The sequence below is a fragment of the Anomalospiza imberbis genome, chromosome 1 (genome assembly GCF_031753505.1).
Source record: "Anomalospiza imberbis isolate Cuckoo-Finch-1a 21T00152 chromosome 1, ASM3175350v1, whole genome shotgun sequence".
In the NCBI taxonomy this organism is placed as follows: Eukaryota; Metazoa; Chordata; class Aves; order Passeriformes; family Viduidae; genus Anomalospiza; species Anomalospiza imberbis.
This window is the reverse complement of record NC_089681.1, coordinates 128,784,037-128,801,135: the sequence shown is the minus strand read 5'-3', so window position 1 is coordinate 128,801,135 and position 17,099 is coordinate 128,784,037. Positions and strand designations below refer to the sequence as shown.

Below are 17,099 nucleotides of genomic sequence, written 5' to 3'. Positions count from 1 at the left end.
CTGATTCCTTTCAATAAGAAAACATTCCATCTCCATGGAAAATTCTACAAATCCCCAGAGTGCTTTAGGCTTCTTTGCTTTACCTTGACTACAAACCCCCATCACTGTCAGCCTCTGTGGTATCTGTGTGTTGTAAGAATGCCAGTGTCCTTGGGTGTCTCTCTCTTCTTCCTCTCTGAAGCTTTCAGTACCCAATCCTGCTTGAATTGATGGCTGTCCTTGACATATTATATCATGGCCTTATAGTGGACCTGAGCAGCTGAGGCCAAGTATAAATGCTGAAGTGCTGACAAGGCTGGGCTGCTTAGAAAGGTTACCAGAAGTCTCCTTTCTGCTCCTTTTCCTCACCATACATGTAGTGTACAATGCTGAAATAAGCTTCCCTGGGATCTTCACTAGGCATTTCTATTATTTGAGCTGGAAAAAAGTAAGTCTACAGGATGCACAAGAAGTAACAAAATTATAAAGGGTCTCCTGATGGGTTCATTTTTAGGTCCAGGTGTTTACTTCCACAGTACTCTATGCTCCCGCTTACTTGCATATGCTGATTTTTCTGCTCAAGTCCTTTTTGAAGGTTATTTTTGTTAATGACTTCCAAGTTTATCCAAGCTTTTCTGTCATCCTTTGTTTCAAGGAAGGTCTGACCAGGTTGGTTATCATTTATTGATGTGACTTGCCAGGATCATCCCATTTCCAGATGGGGAACATTACAACCAATCTGAACATTACTCCATCTGGACTTTTCAATTTGCTGTCCCAATAAGGATTCAATTCTTGCTTTCAGATCATCTTTCATCCTTACCTGGTTGTATTTTTGCTTCTTTAGTGAAAGGTATCTCTTTTACATCTCATTTTAACTTTTTGTTCTTTCATAGCCCTTATTTAAATTGTAGCCTCCTCTGGTTTTGAAGACCATCTCCATTATTTGCTCTGTCTCATCTTAATAAAGTTTCATGAGTTCTTTCTTTGGAAAATGAATTTGGCTTTGACATTTATGCCAATCCCTCTGGCCTGCTAACAGCTGTTTCCATGACGAGTGGAGGTCATGAAGTGCATTTCTGAAAAAGCTGACTATATAATGCACATCAAATCTTGAAGGGGCAAATACAGAGATATGGAACTGGAACAAACTACCACAGTTATCAAAATTTGCCAACTTGCATCACAGAAATTCACCATACTCCCTCTCAAAGTTATTTATATTTCTTGCCTGCAGTGGCCCTACTGTAGGATGTTTCAGAATCTCACTACTTGTTTTCTAACTTCCTGACAAAAGTTATTTATTTGAAGTTATATAAGTTACTTTAAATTAACTTGTTCTCATGCCATCACTGTTTCTTTAACATGTTCTCACTATCTGGGACTTTGATGACATTTTTTGGCATCAATTGTATTTGCTGCTATGATTCATTTTGTTAAAGTAATTCAGATTCTTCTTGCCTCAGAGAAAGAGTGTCCCTCTTTCTCTGATTGTTACAAAAAATCTGTCCTTCCCAACGACTGGTCTTCTCCAAAAACATATCTCAGCCACAGAGAAACTGAGCAGCTCACAGTATTCTAGATGAGGTCTGATCAACTAATTTGTGTTGTGGCATCAGTATTTTATTATTTCTTACAAATTATCCTACATGTAATAGTCTACATTTTCATATGCTCTTTTCATGCATCTAAATGACAACTCATAGTCCATATGTGATCTCTACAGCTTGCTACCAAGCCTTTTGTAAGGTCCCAAAACGGAGGAATTAATCTTGTAGCTCAGTAAATCTTTTAGTGTAGCATATCTTCCTCTGGATTTATCCACTGAAATGCTGAAAATGGGAAATCTAGAGAAATCTAGTTTAATTATTTGGTGCCCTGTAATTTACTGAAATATGGAAAATCTAAGGCTAATTATACTTCCACTATTCATCAAATGATTTATCTTACCACATTTTGCAAGGATGAATGTATTATAACTATAGGTAACTGACCTCTATAATGCAAATACAAGGTACTGGTCATCTGCTACTATTTAGCATATAATAACAAGGAATATGAAGGAGTTAAATTAAGAATGGGACATTGAAGGATGGACATCAAGGAAACTTTCTGAAAGTGATTATATAGAAGTTTTTGAACAGGCTCCCATGGGAAGTGATGGAAACCCTTTTTCTAGGCACAATAAAGTTATGGGCAAAACATTAGAAATGCAACAGAGAACAATCTTACTTGTTTCACTGGACTAGATGATTTCTCAGCTCTTCTCCTTCTGAGCTCAAGATTTCCACACCAGCAATGCTGAACAAGTACTAAATATTGTTAGGCTAAGAGGAATTTCCTGGGCTATACCTGTACAAGGGAATTCTCAATTAGAAAAGCCTCCTACAGCAAGACTTTGGTCAGTGTGAAGAGAACATTTACAGTTACTTCCCTGCCACTGGAAAGAAGTGCCAACAACTCTTTCGTATTACACATTAAGCCCTAAGAGTATTTCTGTCAGCACTGTACAGATGCCTACCCTCAGTCTGGAGTAGCAGGAGCTCCAAGGACAGTATGCTACTTGGTCTGCTCCTCTTGCTTTGGATGTCTCACATTCAAGTATCAAACAGGCCCATGCCTGCTTATTCTATGTGCTCTGATAAGAACATAACCTGAGGCTGTATTTTAGTGCTTCAGGACAGATTGAAATTATGTGGGAACAGTTTTGTAAATACACAGGGAGAGATCCTGTCAAACAATCAAATTGTTTTTACAATCCAACCTACTCAATTATCTCTGGGAGTAGATGTAAAAACAGAGCCACTTAAATCAATGGAAAAATAGTACAAAGAAGATGTAAATTACTGGGTGGGGGAAATGCACCACATATTTTTACATCTGAAAACAGGAGACAGAAATATGGTCACACAAAAGCAGGATGCTCTTTTATAATATAGAGAAAATACACAGTAGTAATTTTCTCCCTTCCTTTCTCTCTTTTACAACTTCTGCCCTGATTTTTTAGCAGACTAAGCATGGCCTGTTCCTTCTAAAGTCAGTTCTACATCCTACAGTCTGTTCACCAGATATTTCTTTGAAACTTCTAATGCAGTACTGTACCATTACTAACATCTACTGTATCTTATTAAGTGAAGGAGAAAGGAGAGGGGAGGGGAGGGGAGGGGAGGGGAGGGGAGGGGAGGGGAGGGGAGGGGAGGGGAGGGGAGGGGAGGGGAGGGGAGGGGAGGGGAGGGGAGGGGAGGGGAGGGGAGGGGAGGGGAGGGGAGGGGAGGGGAGAGGAGAGGAGAGGAGAGGAGAGGAGAGGAGAGGAGAGGAGAGGAGAGGAGAGGAGAGGAGAGGAGAGGAGAGGAGAGGAGAGGAGAGGAGAGGAGAGGAGAGGAGAGGAGAGGAGAGGAGAGGAGAGGAGAGGAGAGGAGAGGAGAGGAGAGGAGAGGAGAGGAGAGGAGAGGAGAGGAGAGGAGAGGAGAGGAGAGGAGAGGAGAGGAGAGGAGAGGAGAGGAGAGGAGAGGAGAGGAGAGGAGAGGAGAGGAGAGGAGAGGAGAGGAGAGGAGAGGAGAGGAGAGGAGAGGAGAGGAGAGGAGAGGAGAGGAGAGGAGAGGAGAGGAGAGGAGAGGAGAGGAGAGGAGAGGAGAGGAGAGAAGAGAAGAGAAGAGAAGAGAAGAGAAGAGAAGAGAAGAGAAGAGAAGAGAAGAGAAGAGAAGAGAAGAGAAGAGAAGAGAGAATGCAATTTTATCTTCACATCAACATGTGAAGGCCTATTTCCACTGAGTACATTTTTCTTGCACCAGTGGAACTGTGCTGTTGCAAAATGACACCAAATTTCACCCTGAGGTGAAAAGGCAAGGCCTCAGAAAAGCAGAATTAAGAGGAACCTAAGTAATTCCAGGTGTCAGATTTAAAACAAAATACTGCTGAAGTAAACTGCATCTCAGAGTAGAAATGGTTCAAAAAGTAAGCAGATTAGTTTATGAAAGATGGGTACTTCAGTAATTTTATTAGCCAATGATCTAGACACAAGCTCTAGCAATGGAAATTGGTACATTTCTAATTGCTGAGAGCTTTTTCCTCTCTCCCTCCTAAGCAGCCTCTCTTAAACATCACCCTTTGACAGAGCACATAGTCAACCTTTGGTCCAGCCCAGCAGAAACTTCCTTTGTTTTGATACAAACTGCACTCAAAGTTGCACTTCTTTTCCTTTTTTCTTTCACCAGGATGAGGTACATTTATTCTGCAGGCTTGCACAGGCGCAGCTGCAGGGATGCAAAACATGCTCAGCTCAGTGTGGACAACCTCTGTCCTCACACATCACATATTCTAATCTCTGCAGCTTTGGAAAGGGGTTTTCTGGAAAAGGGCACAGAAAATATTCTCATGTGAAGCCAATTTGCTTGTTTACTGTGAAATAATTTACTTTGAAAGATTAAAAGATAGGATTTTTGTGGTTCATGATAAACTTGGGTCTGAATCAGAGCAGAGGGCTGCATTCCCTGCATTCTTAACAGGTCTCAAGGGTGAGTCCTGGCATCAGCTGCAGAGGAACAGCACAGAGCACTGAATGCAGGTCTTGGCACTGTGGGGGTAAAAAATACTTCAAACACTGATACAGATGCCCTTACAAGTTTTGTTACAGTCAGACACAATAATAGCCTTAAATGAACCAGCTGACTGGTTCACCTAACACCTTCAGAACAGTGTAAATGAGCATGAGCTGCAAGGTTTTGAAAAACATTTCTGCCTTAGAGGTACTTTAGTTATTCGAGGCCTCAGCTGAACACTTCAGATGTGTTTTCATAACTGACTCCAACAAATCTAAGATGGTGGTGTCTAAGGAGTGGATGACCCCATCTTTCTGCTCACCCTCCCCCGTGTGTCTGTGCTTTCACTTTTGTGGCCACACAGTGATTTGCATCTACTAAGCCACCTGGAAATTAGTAACTACTTTATACAGGGTTCATTTTCAGTCAGACTGCAAGGGAGCAACCAGCAATGCCAAAGAAAGGGAAGTGATGGAAGTGTGCAGTCAGAAGCAAGGCCACCCTTTCTGCAGCAGCAGACATGTTACATCTACTGCCATTGTGAAACAGCACCGGTAGATTATTTCTAGAACACGTCTCTGGAAGTAACAACCTTGTCATAAATCCCCTGTCTTTGTGAGAGCAGCTACTACAACTCTTCCAGGCAAGCCTTAAAAATGTAAAGGTTCTTCTGATGGGCAACAAAAATTAAGTTGGTTTTGAAAATTATTTGATTATAATATAGATGAATAAGAAACTTCTAATTTCCTAACTTTTTTAATGTGTATTTCCATACTGCCCTTTGGTTAATATTGTGACATTGAACAATCTGTTTTGTCATGGTTATTTTCATATAAATCTTGGTCTTCTTAGTCAAGGCATCATAAATGTATCTTAAAATGTTTTTAGTTATCTGCAGACCTTACAGTCAACGTGCCAATAATGATTTTTGTTCTTAAGATGACTCAGGAGATAAATGACTCAATTTATGTGATGGAAATAACCTTCCTAGAGGGTGTTGGGAGGATGCAATAAAGATCCCACCAGATGTTAAAGTATTACAAAAATTCACAAATTTTTTTCACAAAGCCAGACACATGGACTTTTGATGCAGAACTGTGTATTAGCAGGGAAGACAGATTTTCCTTAAATAAGACAAAAATTTTTATCTTACTGCACTTCTAAATAGCCACAAACTCTCAGGAGCAGCACTGACAAGCTCAAACCCACTTATTTTGATCCACCAGATGACTGACTGTGTCTCGTTTTCCTTTTCAGGGACATTTGGGTGGACTAGACAAAGGCACCATAATGAAAGAACTGGAGATGAGGGCCCAGCCCTCAGATGATGTGCTTCCCCACAACAGTGAAGGGCACACCAAAACAGTGCAACTTCCACCAATCAGAGGGGGAAGCGTTATGATCTTAAATCATGCATGAGATAAAATCAATTATCACTGTAGTGATTTGTACTGATTTCATTAGGGCACTCTTTAACACTTAGTTTAACCAGTGGCAGGTGCTTGCTTAATTTCCATAGGTGTCCTCTGATGTCTGATGGTCACTGGGAGCTTTAAACAGATTGCTGAATCAGGTCCATTTAGGGATCCTCAATGGATCTCAGGTTAAAGCTGCACTGCAAGAGACTCAGGAGAGGTGTCCATAAAAAAAGAGGAAAAAACCAACAAAAACCAAGGCAAAGCAAAAACATTTCTTTGTCTGGGTTCTCATCAATCATATTGCCTCTGACAATCCTTTACATTTACATTATTTACTAACAGAGAGCATTTACTGGAAAATTACAATGCAACAGTGGGCAGGAAACAGAGAAGTACTCATTCCTCTTTGGAAGAGAGTTTTCTGTCATTTTTTGGTTTTGTTGCTGTAACTAACTTACATATTTGTTTTTACAAAGTAAGCCCCGTTAGTGAAAATTATTTTATGCTCCCTTGCTACTGTACCAACAAAATGAAATCCAAGTTCTTGCATGATGTGACATGTAAACCATTTGTGCTGAAGTGACTGCCAGAAATGGATGGAAAGTTTTTATCCTGAAGAAATACTCAAATAAAATCCCAGCATAATCTAAAATGATTTACTGAAAGTAACTGCAGAATATTTTGTGTCCTCTCTTCAGAAAATCTATTTAGTTGGGTCTAGTACTCAACAACTTACAGCATCAGCAGAAAAAGTGATGTATTTTCCCTTCTGTGTTGGGTAAATCTGAAAACAAATGGTTTTTTTTTTAAAGGAAGACATAAACCAATTTTGTTGGCATTTCATGGGGAAAAAAATCCCCTCAGTGTGCTGACATCTAAGGTAAAGCATGCATGTTTTCAAAGAAAGCATTATAAGTGTGTTACGAACACTAACATTTTGCCAGTTTCACTCAAGATCCTGATACAGGCCAGGTTTTAAGAGCTGGATAGCCTCAGCTCCACCTAGATGCTCTGATCACAACTGCATGCACTTATCTCATTTAACATGCCTGTATGCCATGATTCAGCTTCATTTCCTTTCTTTAATGCAGTCAAAAGTCATCAGAAATAGATAAATGGATTATTCCTTTTTGATAACACAATTTCAGATTTTCCAGACACCCAAATGCTCCTTTGCCCAGAGAAAGTTAGAACTGAGCATTCATTTTTCTGCACCAGGAAAAATGTGACACTTCATTAGCTTTTGCTATCCAACTCTAAAATTACAGTTACATCAATCTATCTCCTCTGTCCTATGGAGCTTCTCTGTTATCACAAAGCCTATTCAAAATTTCTCCAAGGGCCAAGACCAACACTTGGAAAAGAGTCTAACTTTGCACGAAACCAAAAGCATGCCCTGTAACCCACCAGCTCAGACACCCCCACCCAACCTCATTCTTCCTAGTGCTGTTATTTCAGACTCCTATCAGGTCTGTCTGAACACAGCTGGGAGCAGTGATCTCCACCCTGCCCCCCCAGCCTGCGTAATCTTAGTTTCAATTTTTTATTCATTCATTCATTCACTGACAGAAATATCAAGATGTTTCTTTAAATGACAGCAATATGCCTGGACTACCAGTCTGCCAGAAGGATTCTTTAGTATTGTGTGAATAACCAGCTGTTAGAGAGAGACTGCTTTGAAATTGCCATTTGCTGCACCCACAGCACTTGGGCTGGATCAGTTTTTACTGGGCTACTTTCATGGCAAGCTCTTTTTGTCCTGTCTGAAGAGTTTCTTTGTGAGCAATGAATGAGGATGCATCTTGGGCATGCTCAAATACTTCAAAAGATGATTCTTGTAGTTTATCTTGCAGTAAGCTTCTCCTCTGAAGGAAATGCTGCAGAGCCCTTGTATTGATCACAATGATAGTCTTTTATCACTGGGCTGTCTGCACTATCACTATCCAAAGCAAATCTTTGCAAGCTGTGACTTTTATTAGTTGATATATGTATAGGTATATTCTGTCTTTTATAATGCAACACTTTTTTTCTGCAAACGCTTCAAAACAAGCTGGTCTTGCTGAAGTCCATGAAAGTTTACTCCTTGCTTGGTGAATAACTGCAATTTAGGCTATTTTTGGGATAGTAAAGTCAAGAATGTCTTTATGTTTAAAAAACAGAAGTTTGGGGGTTTGGAGCTGTTTTGTTTAGCTGTGCTTCCTGTACTAAGTTTCAATGGAGGTAAAAACAAAGCAGCATTTGCACATGTAAGCAGCTAGCCAAAGGTAGAAGTTAAAATCAGAAAAGGAAAATTGACAGCTAAAACACATTTAATAAAATTTTCTAACCTGCAATCAGTTTGTAGGAGTAGTGAAGGCTGACACTTAAAACCATACCACATTTATCATATTCTAAGCAACATACCTCTATAGTTTCCTACATACCCAGACACAAGTTTATTTCAAAGATGTTGAAAACTGTTTTAAAAAGCTTTTAACTTAACTTCTAAACTATTAATTTTTTAACTTAAGAAGACCAATGTCATAGCTGGTTTTGTCTGTTTTTACTTACATCTCTGCCCATAAACTTGATTTGTCCTTGATCACAGAAAAACCCAACTATTTTAATACTCTTTAGCTTAGCTGCAATGACACTTGGATGTTTATCTGAGCACAGTACAAACTTGCATGTGGATAATCCCTTATGCTGAACATCTCTTGTTCACAGCAGTGCCAAGAGTACCAGCTCATGGGTTTTAACACATGATTTCTAGCATGCAAGTATTAGACACTTGAGCAAATGTACGTACTTTGCAAACCAATCCTGGCAGTGTTCGGTTTTGCTGTGGTAGATTTCTGGGGGTTTTAAACTTCCTTCCTAAGAAGGCTACATGGTCATGGAAAAACTCCTGCTCAGTTCTGTAGGTATTTTTTCCTTATTTCATGCAGAACTTTTCAAAAATGTCCTGCTGAAAACCTGGTAACATTCTGCAATTTTACCTTAAATTATTTTATGCATCAACAGAAACACTCATTGAAGCTGCCACTGACTAGTAGCTGGGAAACAAAATAAGAGCAATTCAGGAAGAATTTTCCTCTCCTCCTCTTCTGCTTTGAGTTACATGACGAATCTTCCCAGTATCCAGATTCTTTCACCTTTGTATTAGACTACATCCTACAGGCAATGAAAAAAACTAGCCCTAAAACACAAGTTTACATGTGTTTTATATGAAAAGGATACTTCCCTACGTTTAGCAAGATGATGTAATTTTCTGTTGCTTCCTGCCTTCCTTCACTCTGAAGCCAGATGTCCATAGTTACATCACATGACAATGGGAAGACCCTTGCACAAACTAACAATGAGAACAAATTGCTTCTTATCAACATGAGCCAGGTAATTTTTACAATATGGTGTAAAATGCAAAGTGGATCCTTTCACTTTCTCTTTTCAGCAGTTCTGCCTTTTCTGTCTTTATTGTGAGAGTTACTGTCATGGCAGTTGGGATACTCAGAATAGAAAAAGGAGACAAAAAATTCATGAGTGGGCAACAAACCCCAAAGATACCAACATGCACACAGCATGGCAGCTCCTCAATATGGTCTTGAGATGCTGTGCAAAGCTACAGCACCTGATTCTGGGGGCAGAGCCAGCAAGCATGGAAATGGGTCAAAAAGCAAGGAGCTGGCAGGGTTTCTCCAGCATTAATGGAGGAGAGAGCTAAATCCGCGAGTGAGCTCATGTCTGAGCCAAGGACAACCAGAAGAGCTGGTGGGAGAGGGGCAACAGTGTCAGGAGACCTGATGATACTGGGGGTCGTCTTTAACAGCTAGCTTGGGAAACAGCTGTGATTTTGGCTGCCAGGTCTATTGAGCTTCCTCCAGCACAACCCTATTTAGAATAATTCAGTAACATATGGAAGGAAGTGCATATTCACAGAGGTGGAAAATCAGAGCACGATGGTGTGGCATTTTCACAAGTATCTGTGGACGTTTTTCAGGCAAAATACATGGGATTCAGCAAGAGCTTTATCTTAAAATGGATACTTCAGAAACTTTAACCATACCTGTCTGACTTATTTTACACAGGAAGTCAGCATCACTACAGAAGCTTGACTGATGGGAGTTTCAGAAAACTAACACATACTTATCCCTCTGTAATCAGTCAGGATGGAATTGAATTTAGAGCCAGTAGTCAGTAACCGATTATTTGTACAATGTAATCACCACAACTTCAATCCTGGCTGGAAAGCAATTGTTTCCAGAGACACAAGTAACTTCAGTTGCAGACATGGTTCACACTGCTATGCTAACAGAAAAATAAAAGCCTTCAGAAACTTACCACTGAGGTAAGAGCCATCTGAAAACTGTAGATTCGTGCAAGGCCAAAGTCAGCTAGCTTTATCTGCCCATTGCTGGTTACAAGGATATTTTGGGGTTTCAGATCCCGATGCACCACACGATGCGAATGCAGAAAATCCAGTCCCCGAAACAGCTGAAGCATCATATCCTATATATAAAGAAGAAATCAATATGAATTTATCAAGACAAGGTGGCAGGCAAACAAGTAAATCCCCTGTCATAATCTGAAAAACTAATTTAATAAATATTGACTTAAATATGTGCACAGGAGATAAACCCAACTATTAATATAAAATGCACAGGATGTTGCTGGAACGAATGGAATTGAACCCATGTCCTTATCGAATTAATGTATGGTTTCTAGTTGAATTATCTGAGGTTGATTAACAGTAGTATAAAGATTAATCTATATACTTTAAAAAGTAGCAAAAGTATGTTTCTAAATCCCTGGACAACTTCAAAAGAATACTGTCCAAGTAAGAAAAATACATAGCAGTTTTTTGCTCTTAACTTTAAACCACATGCCACTTTGTATTCTCACCAGCTTACGCTTTGCCCTGCCATGGTGAAACTTTATCATTCATTTTAACAGGCACAAGGACCTGTTTCAAACAGAAAAACTTTTAAAATGGGAAATTTAATTTTATTTAATGTTCTAGAGGGAAAAAGTTCACTTGGCAAAACCTGTTGTATAGAATTTACTGAATAGGATAGAAATTACCTTTCGATGAAATCATAATAATAACAATAATCATAATCATAATAATATTGTGTTATAATCATAATTCTGATTCTTCTTTCTGTTTTGTTATAGTGATACAATCTTCCATGACATTTCCACAGCTGAAGAAACTATTTTATCTGTACTCATGTTTTGACAATCTTAGTAATGTGAAAAGAATGAACCAGCAGACTCAAAACCAAATACTAGAAATCCCCTGCATTCCAAATTAGAAGGACACTGTCAACTTGAAAATTATATTTGTAGAACAGGCAGTTACAAGAAAATGCTGCAAAAAGAAAGGAAAAAAATGGACAAAGAAGTTTATTTTCTGCTTGCAATTGACTTGAGCTCACGTAACTGCAGTTCTGTGCATGCTGGTGACATATACCCTTTCCATAAGCCATGCAGCAGGGTGTCCTCCAATCCTGTTGTTAGCAACCAGAATGATCTTGGAGAAGGGCATGGCATGAAAAAGAAAAGGGAAGAAGGACAACTTGAGGTTGGTTGCTTTTGTTCTTCTCTGTGGACTCGGGCATGTTGCAAGTAAATATTCAAAGCACACTACTAAAACGAATTATATCTGAACATGGGTGTAAAAATAGCTCAAAACATTCAGCTTGATAATATTGGTTAAGTTGGATGCATTTTTAAGGTAGACTTTAGAGATATTGCTAAATAATTTAATACAAAATTATTCCTTTCTTGTAATGTTTCCCGATCATTTATATAGAAAATATTATATAATATTTAGATATTAAGTTTGGAAGCTCTCACCTGACCTCTGATAAAACAAGGTCATTTCTGTATACAGCCAGCTCATAAAGCAATCAGCTTTTACTTGAAGACCCCAATTACAGAGATTTTACCATGAAATTATGGATGCTGTGACAGAATTAAATTATCACCTCTGAAGAAAGGTGGTGAACTGAGAACTCCATTTTCTGATAACTGATACCCTTTATTTCCTTTGATTCCCCAGAAAAAAAATGGGCACTGATAATTTTGGTAACTGGTATAATATGGTTTGGACCTTTAAAAGAAATACACAAACTATATTGAATCCTCCTGTATTTGCACAAGTTTTTTTGCACTTCAGAAATTTGTAAGAACTTGGGCTACAGCTCTGCAGGTTTCAGTCATCAGTAGAATTAATGTATGCCATATCTGGTCGCTCTGTGCTGTTTTAACTTTTACCAAATCCCAAAAGTCTTTGGATCAGTCTTGCAGACATGAAGAACATGCCAACAACATTTAGGCATATGGTTGTTTTAAATATGAACTTAGTTGTTTCACTGAATTTGGGCCAATTTTTTATTTTTTATTCCAGGTTGACCTAGTATCAAATAAGAAAATTATTTAAAGAACTTAAGTATTAGTCAGTAGACCCTGACAAGTCCCTTTCTGGTGACATTTATGTATCCTATTCATTTGTTAACTCTGTAAACTCATTCAGGCAGTTACCAAGCATATCAAGAATATTTTTTCCAACAACTGATGATGGTTTTGTTTCAACTTTCTTCCTCAAGCTCAGCATAACACAATTCTGCTCTGCTCATTTCAAGATTCAAGCAATGTTTTCAGGTTCTAAATTCAGAGTTTTCTTCCAGCCACAGGTAAAAAAAGAAAATATTTGAAAATGGAAAATGGTATATCTTCCTCTCTACCCACTGGGCTCAAAAGATGAATATCATTTACAGAAGTTCTCTTCACACACAAAAAATAAAACATGCTGCAGAAAAATGTACTGGGAAAGTGTAAATTTAAAAGGTGTTAGAAAGAAGAAGAGCAACTGGAGAGAAAAAAGTGCCGTATCTCCTCTTCCAGGAAATTCAGGGTTAGTTCATATAAGCTGTTCACCAATATTCAGGTTGGACTGTTGATTACACTTATTACTTTCTATGATAAGTATTAACAGATTTCAGTTCAAAATTATCTGGAAGAACAGCCCAAAGTTTTGTGTGTGTGAAGAAGGGCACTTGGATGTAAAAAGACAGTTTGCTATTTGTGATTCCCTGTTTTTAAATTCTCAGCAAGTCACAGCAGAAGCCAAAATCACAACATAGGCTTATTATTATGAACTTTAAATAAAGAATAACAAATGTAGCAGCTCAAAATTTTGTGCACGCAAGCCTAATCAAAAACCATTAGGCCTTGCTTTTGGAAAATGATTTCATTCACTTGGTCAGCCACTTGCAAGAAACCTAAGTCAGGGTCTGGGCTCTGTGCTTTCTTTGACACTCTTACTAATATCAGAAGATACTAACCTTTGCTAGCAAATTGGATAAAGGCTGTAAACATGCACAAGCCAGATCACTACCTAATTAAATCAAGATAATTTCACTCCTCTAACGGAAATGCATCCATTTTTATTAGTGACGAATACCCAGTATTATCTCAATTACCAAGTTCTAGAAATAACTGCAGGAGAGTCTTCATGTGCCTCAAGGATTAGTTTTTTCCATGTCTGCTTTTCTCTAAGAAAATTTCTGTGGCAGATAGGCATACCACACTTTGGAATTACAGGGACAATCATATTTCAAAAGCTAATTGAAAAACGATCAATCCTATGCAACAAACAAGAACCTTTGTGTCTTCAGAGATTGAAGGAACAAGCTCTAATGAGTCATGATCAAACCTCTACTGATGTTTATCAGTGCTCTTTGGATACTGCATGTTTGCAACCAAAGACACAGAATGTGCCTGTTGTTTCAGATTAGAGATTTCTGCCATCACAAAACCTATGATAGTTGGCTGTTGCTTCAGTTGAAGATAAATGCACACATTATCCCACTGCAATTACTTTTAGACAATCACAGGTTTACTTTTTTTTTTCTTTTTCAGGTTACATTTTCAATGCCATCTATGTGCAAATATAAAATATTTACCTGTAACTCAACTGAAAACTGAAAATTGAAAACTATTTTGGGATGCAATGAACAAGTACACTTTCCTTAGAGGAATATATGTAGCTTTAATTTTGTAAAAGTCTCATAATGAAAACAGGAGAGAAATTTGTTACGGAAATGCTGCATCTCTGCTTGTTCCACCATATAAGGTATTGATTGCTCAGTCTGACATTTACTGAATTTATCAGCTCTGAATGCCAGGACATCAAAATTCTGATGAACTTTTCAAGCTACACCATATTATGTCATGAGTCTCAATAATACTCAGAAAAATATCCTGCATATTCTTCCTCTGTCATCTGTGAGGATGGGGCTGGGCTTGGGCTAGGCTGAGCAGCTGCTTCTGCTGCCTCTGCCAAAGGCAATATTCATGGCTTGTACTTCCTGACTCAGGCAGCAGGAACAGAAAGCCCTGATTTCCTATACATTTTCGTCTCCACGTTGTCCTATCCCCTCTCTTGACTCTATGCTTCACTGACCGCTCTTAACCCTCCTCCACCATCTAATTCATACATCCCTTCCAAGCTATTGGCTTCCAAATACCACTCCAATCCTTTAACAGTCACCCACCATCTTGACTCCCAAGAAAAATATCTGTCAATTATCTGCACCAACTTACTGCTTGTTTAAGACCTGCCAGATTCTCTGGAGGACTCTGCCTGCCTAACCCAAAAGAGGATGGAATGGCTGTCAACCAAAACATTCAAGGATCTGCTCAAAGACAAAAGAAACTATGGAGCTGGTTTCAGTGTCAGTGCCTAGGCACCAGCAGCCAGGGGACATCAGGGGTTGTGCCCTGCCAGACACGCTCAGCTCCAGCTGGCTCCAACAGACCCACCACAGTGCACGGCTGGGCCTGCCAGCCAGGACGATGGTGCCTCCATGAGGATATATTCAAGGGCAGAAAAGACTGCAGGGAAAGAGGAGAAGAGAACAAAGGGAGTGAGAAACTGCACAGGAAACACCAAGGCGAGAGAGGAGGAAGAGAAGTGAGAGGAGAAAGAGAAAGCAGTCCACCGTCAAGCAGTTATCCACACTGCAGCTCATGGAGCAGGCAGATATTCCTGAGGGAACTGCAGCCCATGGAGATGACCTAGGGCACAGCATGTACAAAGAGTGAGGAAGAAGGAGCAGGAGAGAGGAGCTGCTCCTGTGCTGCTTGGGCTAGGGAGATTCAGAAGTGATGTACAGCCTGGAAAATGGCATGAGAAGGTGTTATTTGAATACCTGCACTTTTTTGGCCCACCATTTGAACTAGCAAATATCTATCTTGACTGGCATTAGACTAAGTTGATTTTCTCTGGGATAAATCTATTTTGCCCATGATGGTAAGCAATCTTCCTCTCTTCTCTTAGCCCACGAGCTTTCTTGTTCCTTGTTGCTCTCTACTTTCTGTAGCTGAGGTGGAAGAAGTCAGTGAGCGCCTGGATGGGAGTTTGACTGCTGGACTAGGCTAACCCACCTCCATGGTGAAGTATGGATGCTAGGTTTTGTTTTGGTAAAGGGGAACACAGTGAGATGCAACATGAAGGAAAACACCAAGAGCAATGTATCTTCAGAGAACACATGCACTCTCAGGTAACATACACTTATGACTGGCTGCTTGTTATGTGAAGCTCATGCTTTTCCTCCACTGGCTACAATGTGAAGAAAGAAAAACCTTCAAGCAGGTTGCCCTTCCTTACAGTGACATGAGTTCCTAATACCAAAGAGAGTAATTCAGTGGAAGCCCACAAATATACTCAGTTGTGTCATCAAATAAAAACAACAGAGCACAGAGCCTTGCAAACTTCAACAGACCCTAAATTTGTACTAACACACAGGTTAGTACAGGTTTTACACGTTTTGTTTTTTTTTTTAACCTGCCTATTTTCCTCTTCCCGCTCTATTTCTGTGCTAGCATTTTGTAAAGCACAACAATCCTTTGGCATCTCCTATTCTTCTGTGGAGTATCTCATGCACCTTCACAACTTACATCCTTCACCCAGAGTTTCTGTCTATCTGCAACTCATTTTTCTTTTTGCTGAGCAGAATGGAATGTCCCTATTTTACATGGCAGGTGTTGGAATACTCATCCTGAACATTTCCTGTAGGAGTGTTTGCATAAAAGGCAACCACAAGTGTAAACAAAAGGGATGAGTTTTAGATAGCAATGTGTGATGAATCAGTCAAGGTAGTTTCAATAAAAGACTCACTGCCTCTCACTGGAACAGGACCTTCTCAGAGCAGAAGGGGAGAAGAGGCTTCTTTCATATCCTACTCAGTTATACAGATTCCCCAATCACTGAATTGCTTCCAATTTAAAGGTTGATTTTACACATGCTGGAATGAAAGTTTAAAGAGCTGTCCTGTTCTCTGAAGCCTAATTTTGAAGCAGAATAATTACAGCCCTTCTATGGTGATACTTTGTAACAAACAGTCAACATTAATTAATGCCAAAAAAACAATGGCATTCCTGAGGAATTACACAGTACAGATACATGAATAGCAAAAGACATGATTAATGTTGTTACACTGAATCCCAAAGGCATTAGCAATAATGCAGTGATTCCCTGTTAAATGCAGTGATTCTCTTTTTTAATTTTTGTCCTCACACTGGGCTGGGAACCCATCACATCAACCTATCTAGAATGCCATGACTGTGATGGTGGGGGCAGATGCAATTTGCCACTGTCTGTGGAGCTGCAGGATACTCTTCTCCACACAGCTGGCTCGATGCAGTGGCTGGGGCATAGTAAGAGGCAGACAGATCCCTGCCCTTGTGCCCTGTTCCTTTTCTCAGAAGAAAGCTATTCTGATCAGTCTCCCTGTAGGGCATTCAGAAAAGGGATGAGGAGGCTGTCTTTGCCTTCTCCTAGCCACATCACAGCTTCTCAGGACTCATCCATGATCCAATCAAATATATATGAGCTATACAGATCTTCACCTTCCTTACACTGGGTAACTATTTATCTCAGAGTAATTCCATTCCCTGAAAGTATTCACAGGGTCATTCCTCAGAAGAGAAGACTGCTGTGATACTCCTGTCAATTAACTAGGAAGTACCAAGAGAATGTGAACTTCACAGCAGGTTCAATTTAAATATGTTTACTGTTTTGATAAGAGAACAATAAATTCAAATGATCTATTCACTTAGCCCTATTAATCAACCCTACTATACAAGATAACATATTCATTTTCTGTTCACAGAGTAAAAT

General features: G+C 39.5%; 1 protein-coding gene across 3 annotated transcripts in view; it reads right to left on the bottom strand.

The window, feature by feature from the left end:
* Nucleotides 1-17,099, bottom strand: part of CDK6 (cyclin dependent kinase 6) — a 131,575-nt gene that overhangs the window by 63,658 nt on the left and 50,818 nt on the right. For all 3 annotated transcript variants that reach the window (XM_068210941.1, XM_068210962.1, XM_068210952.1), the window contains exon 4: nucleotides 10,253-10,420. In XM_068210941.1, coding sequence (XP_068067042.1) covers nucleotides 10,253-10,420 — 168 coding nt within the window. The remainder of the gene's footprint in view (nucleotides 1-10,252; nucleotides 10,421-17,099) is intronic.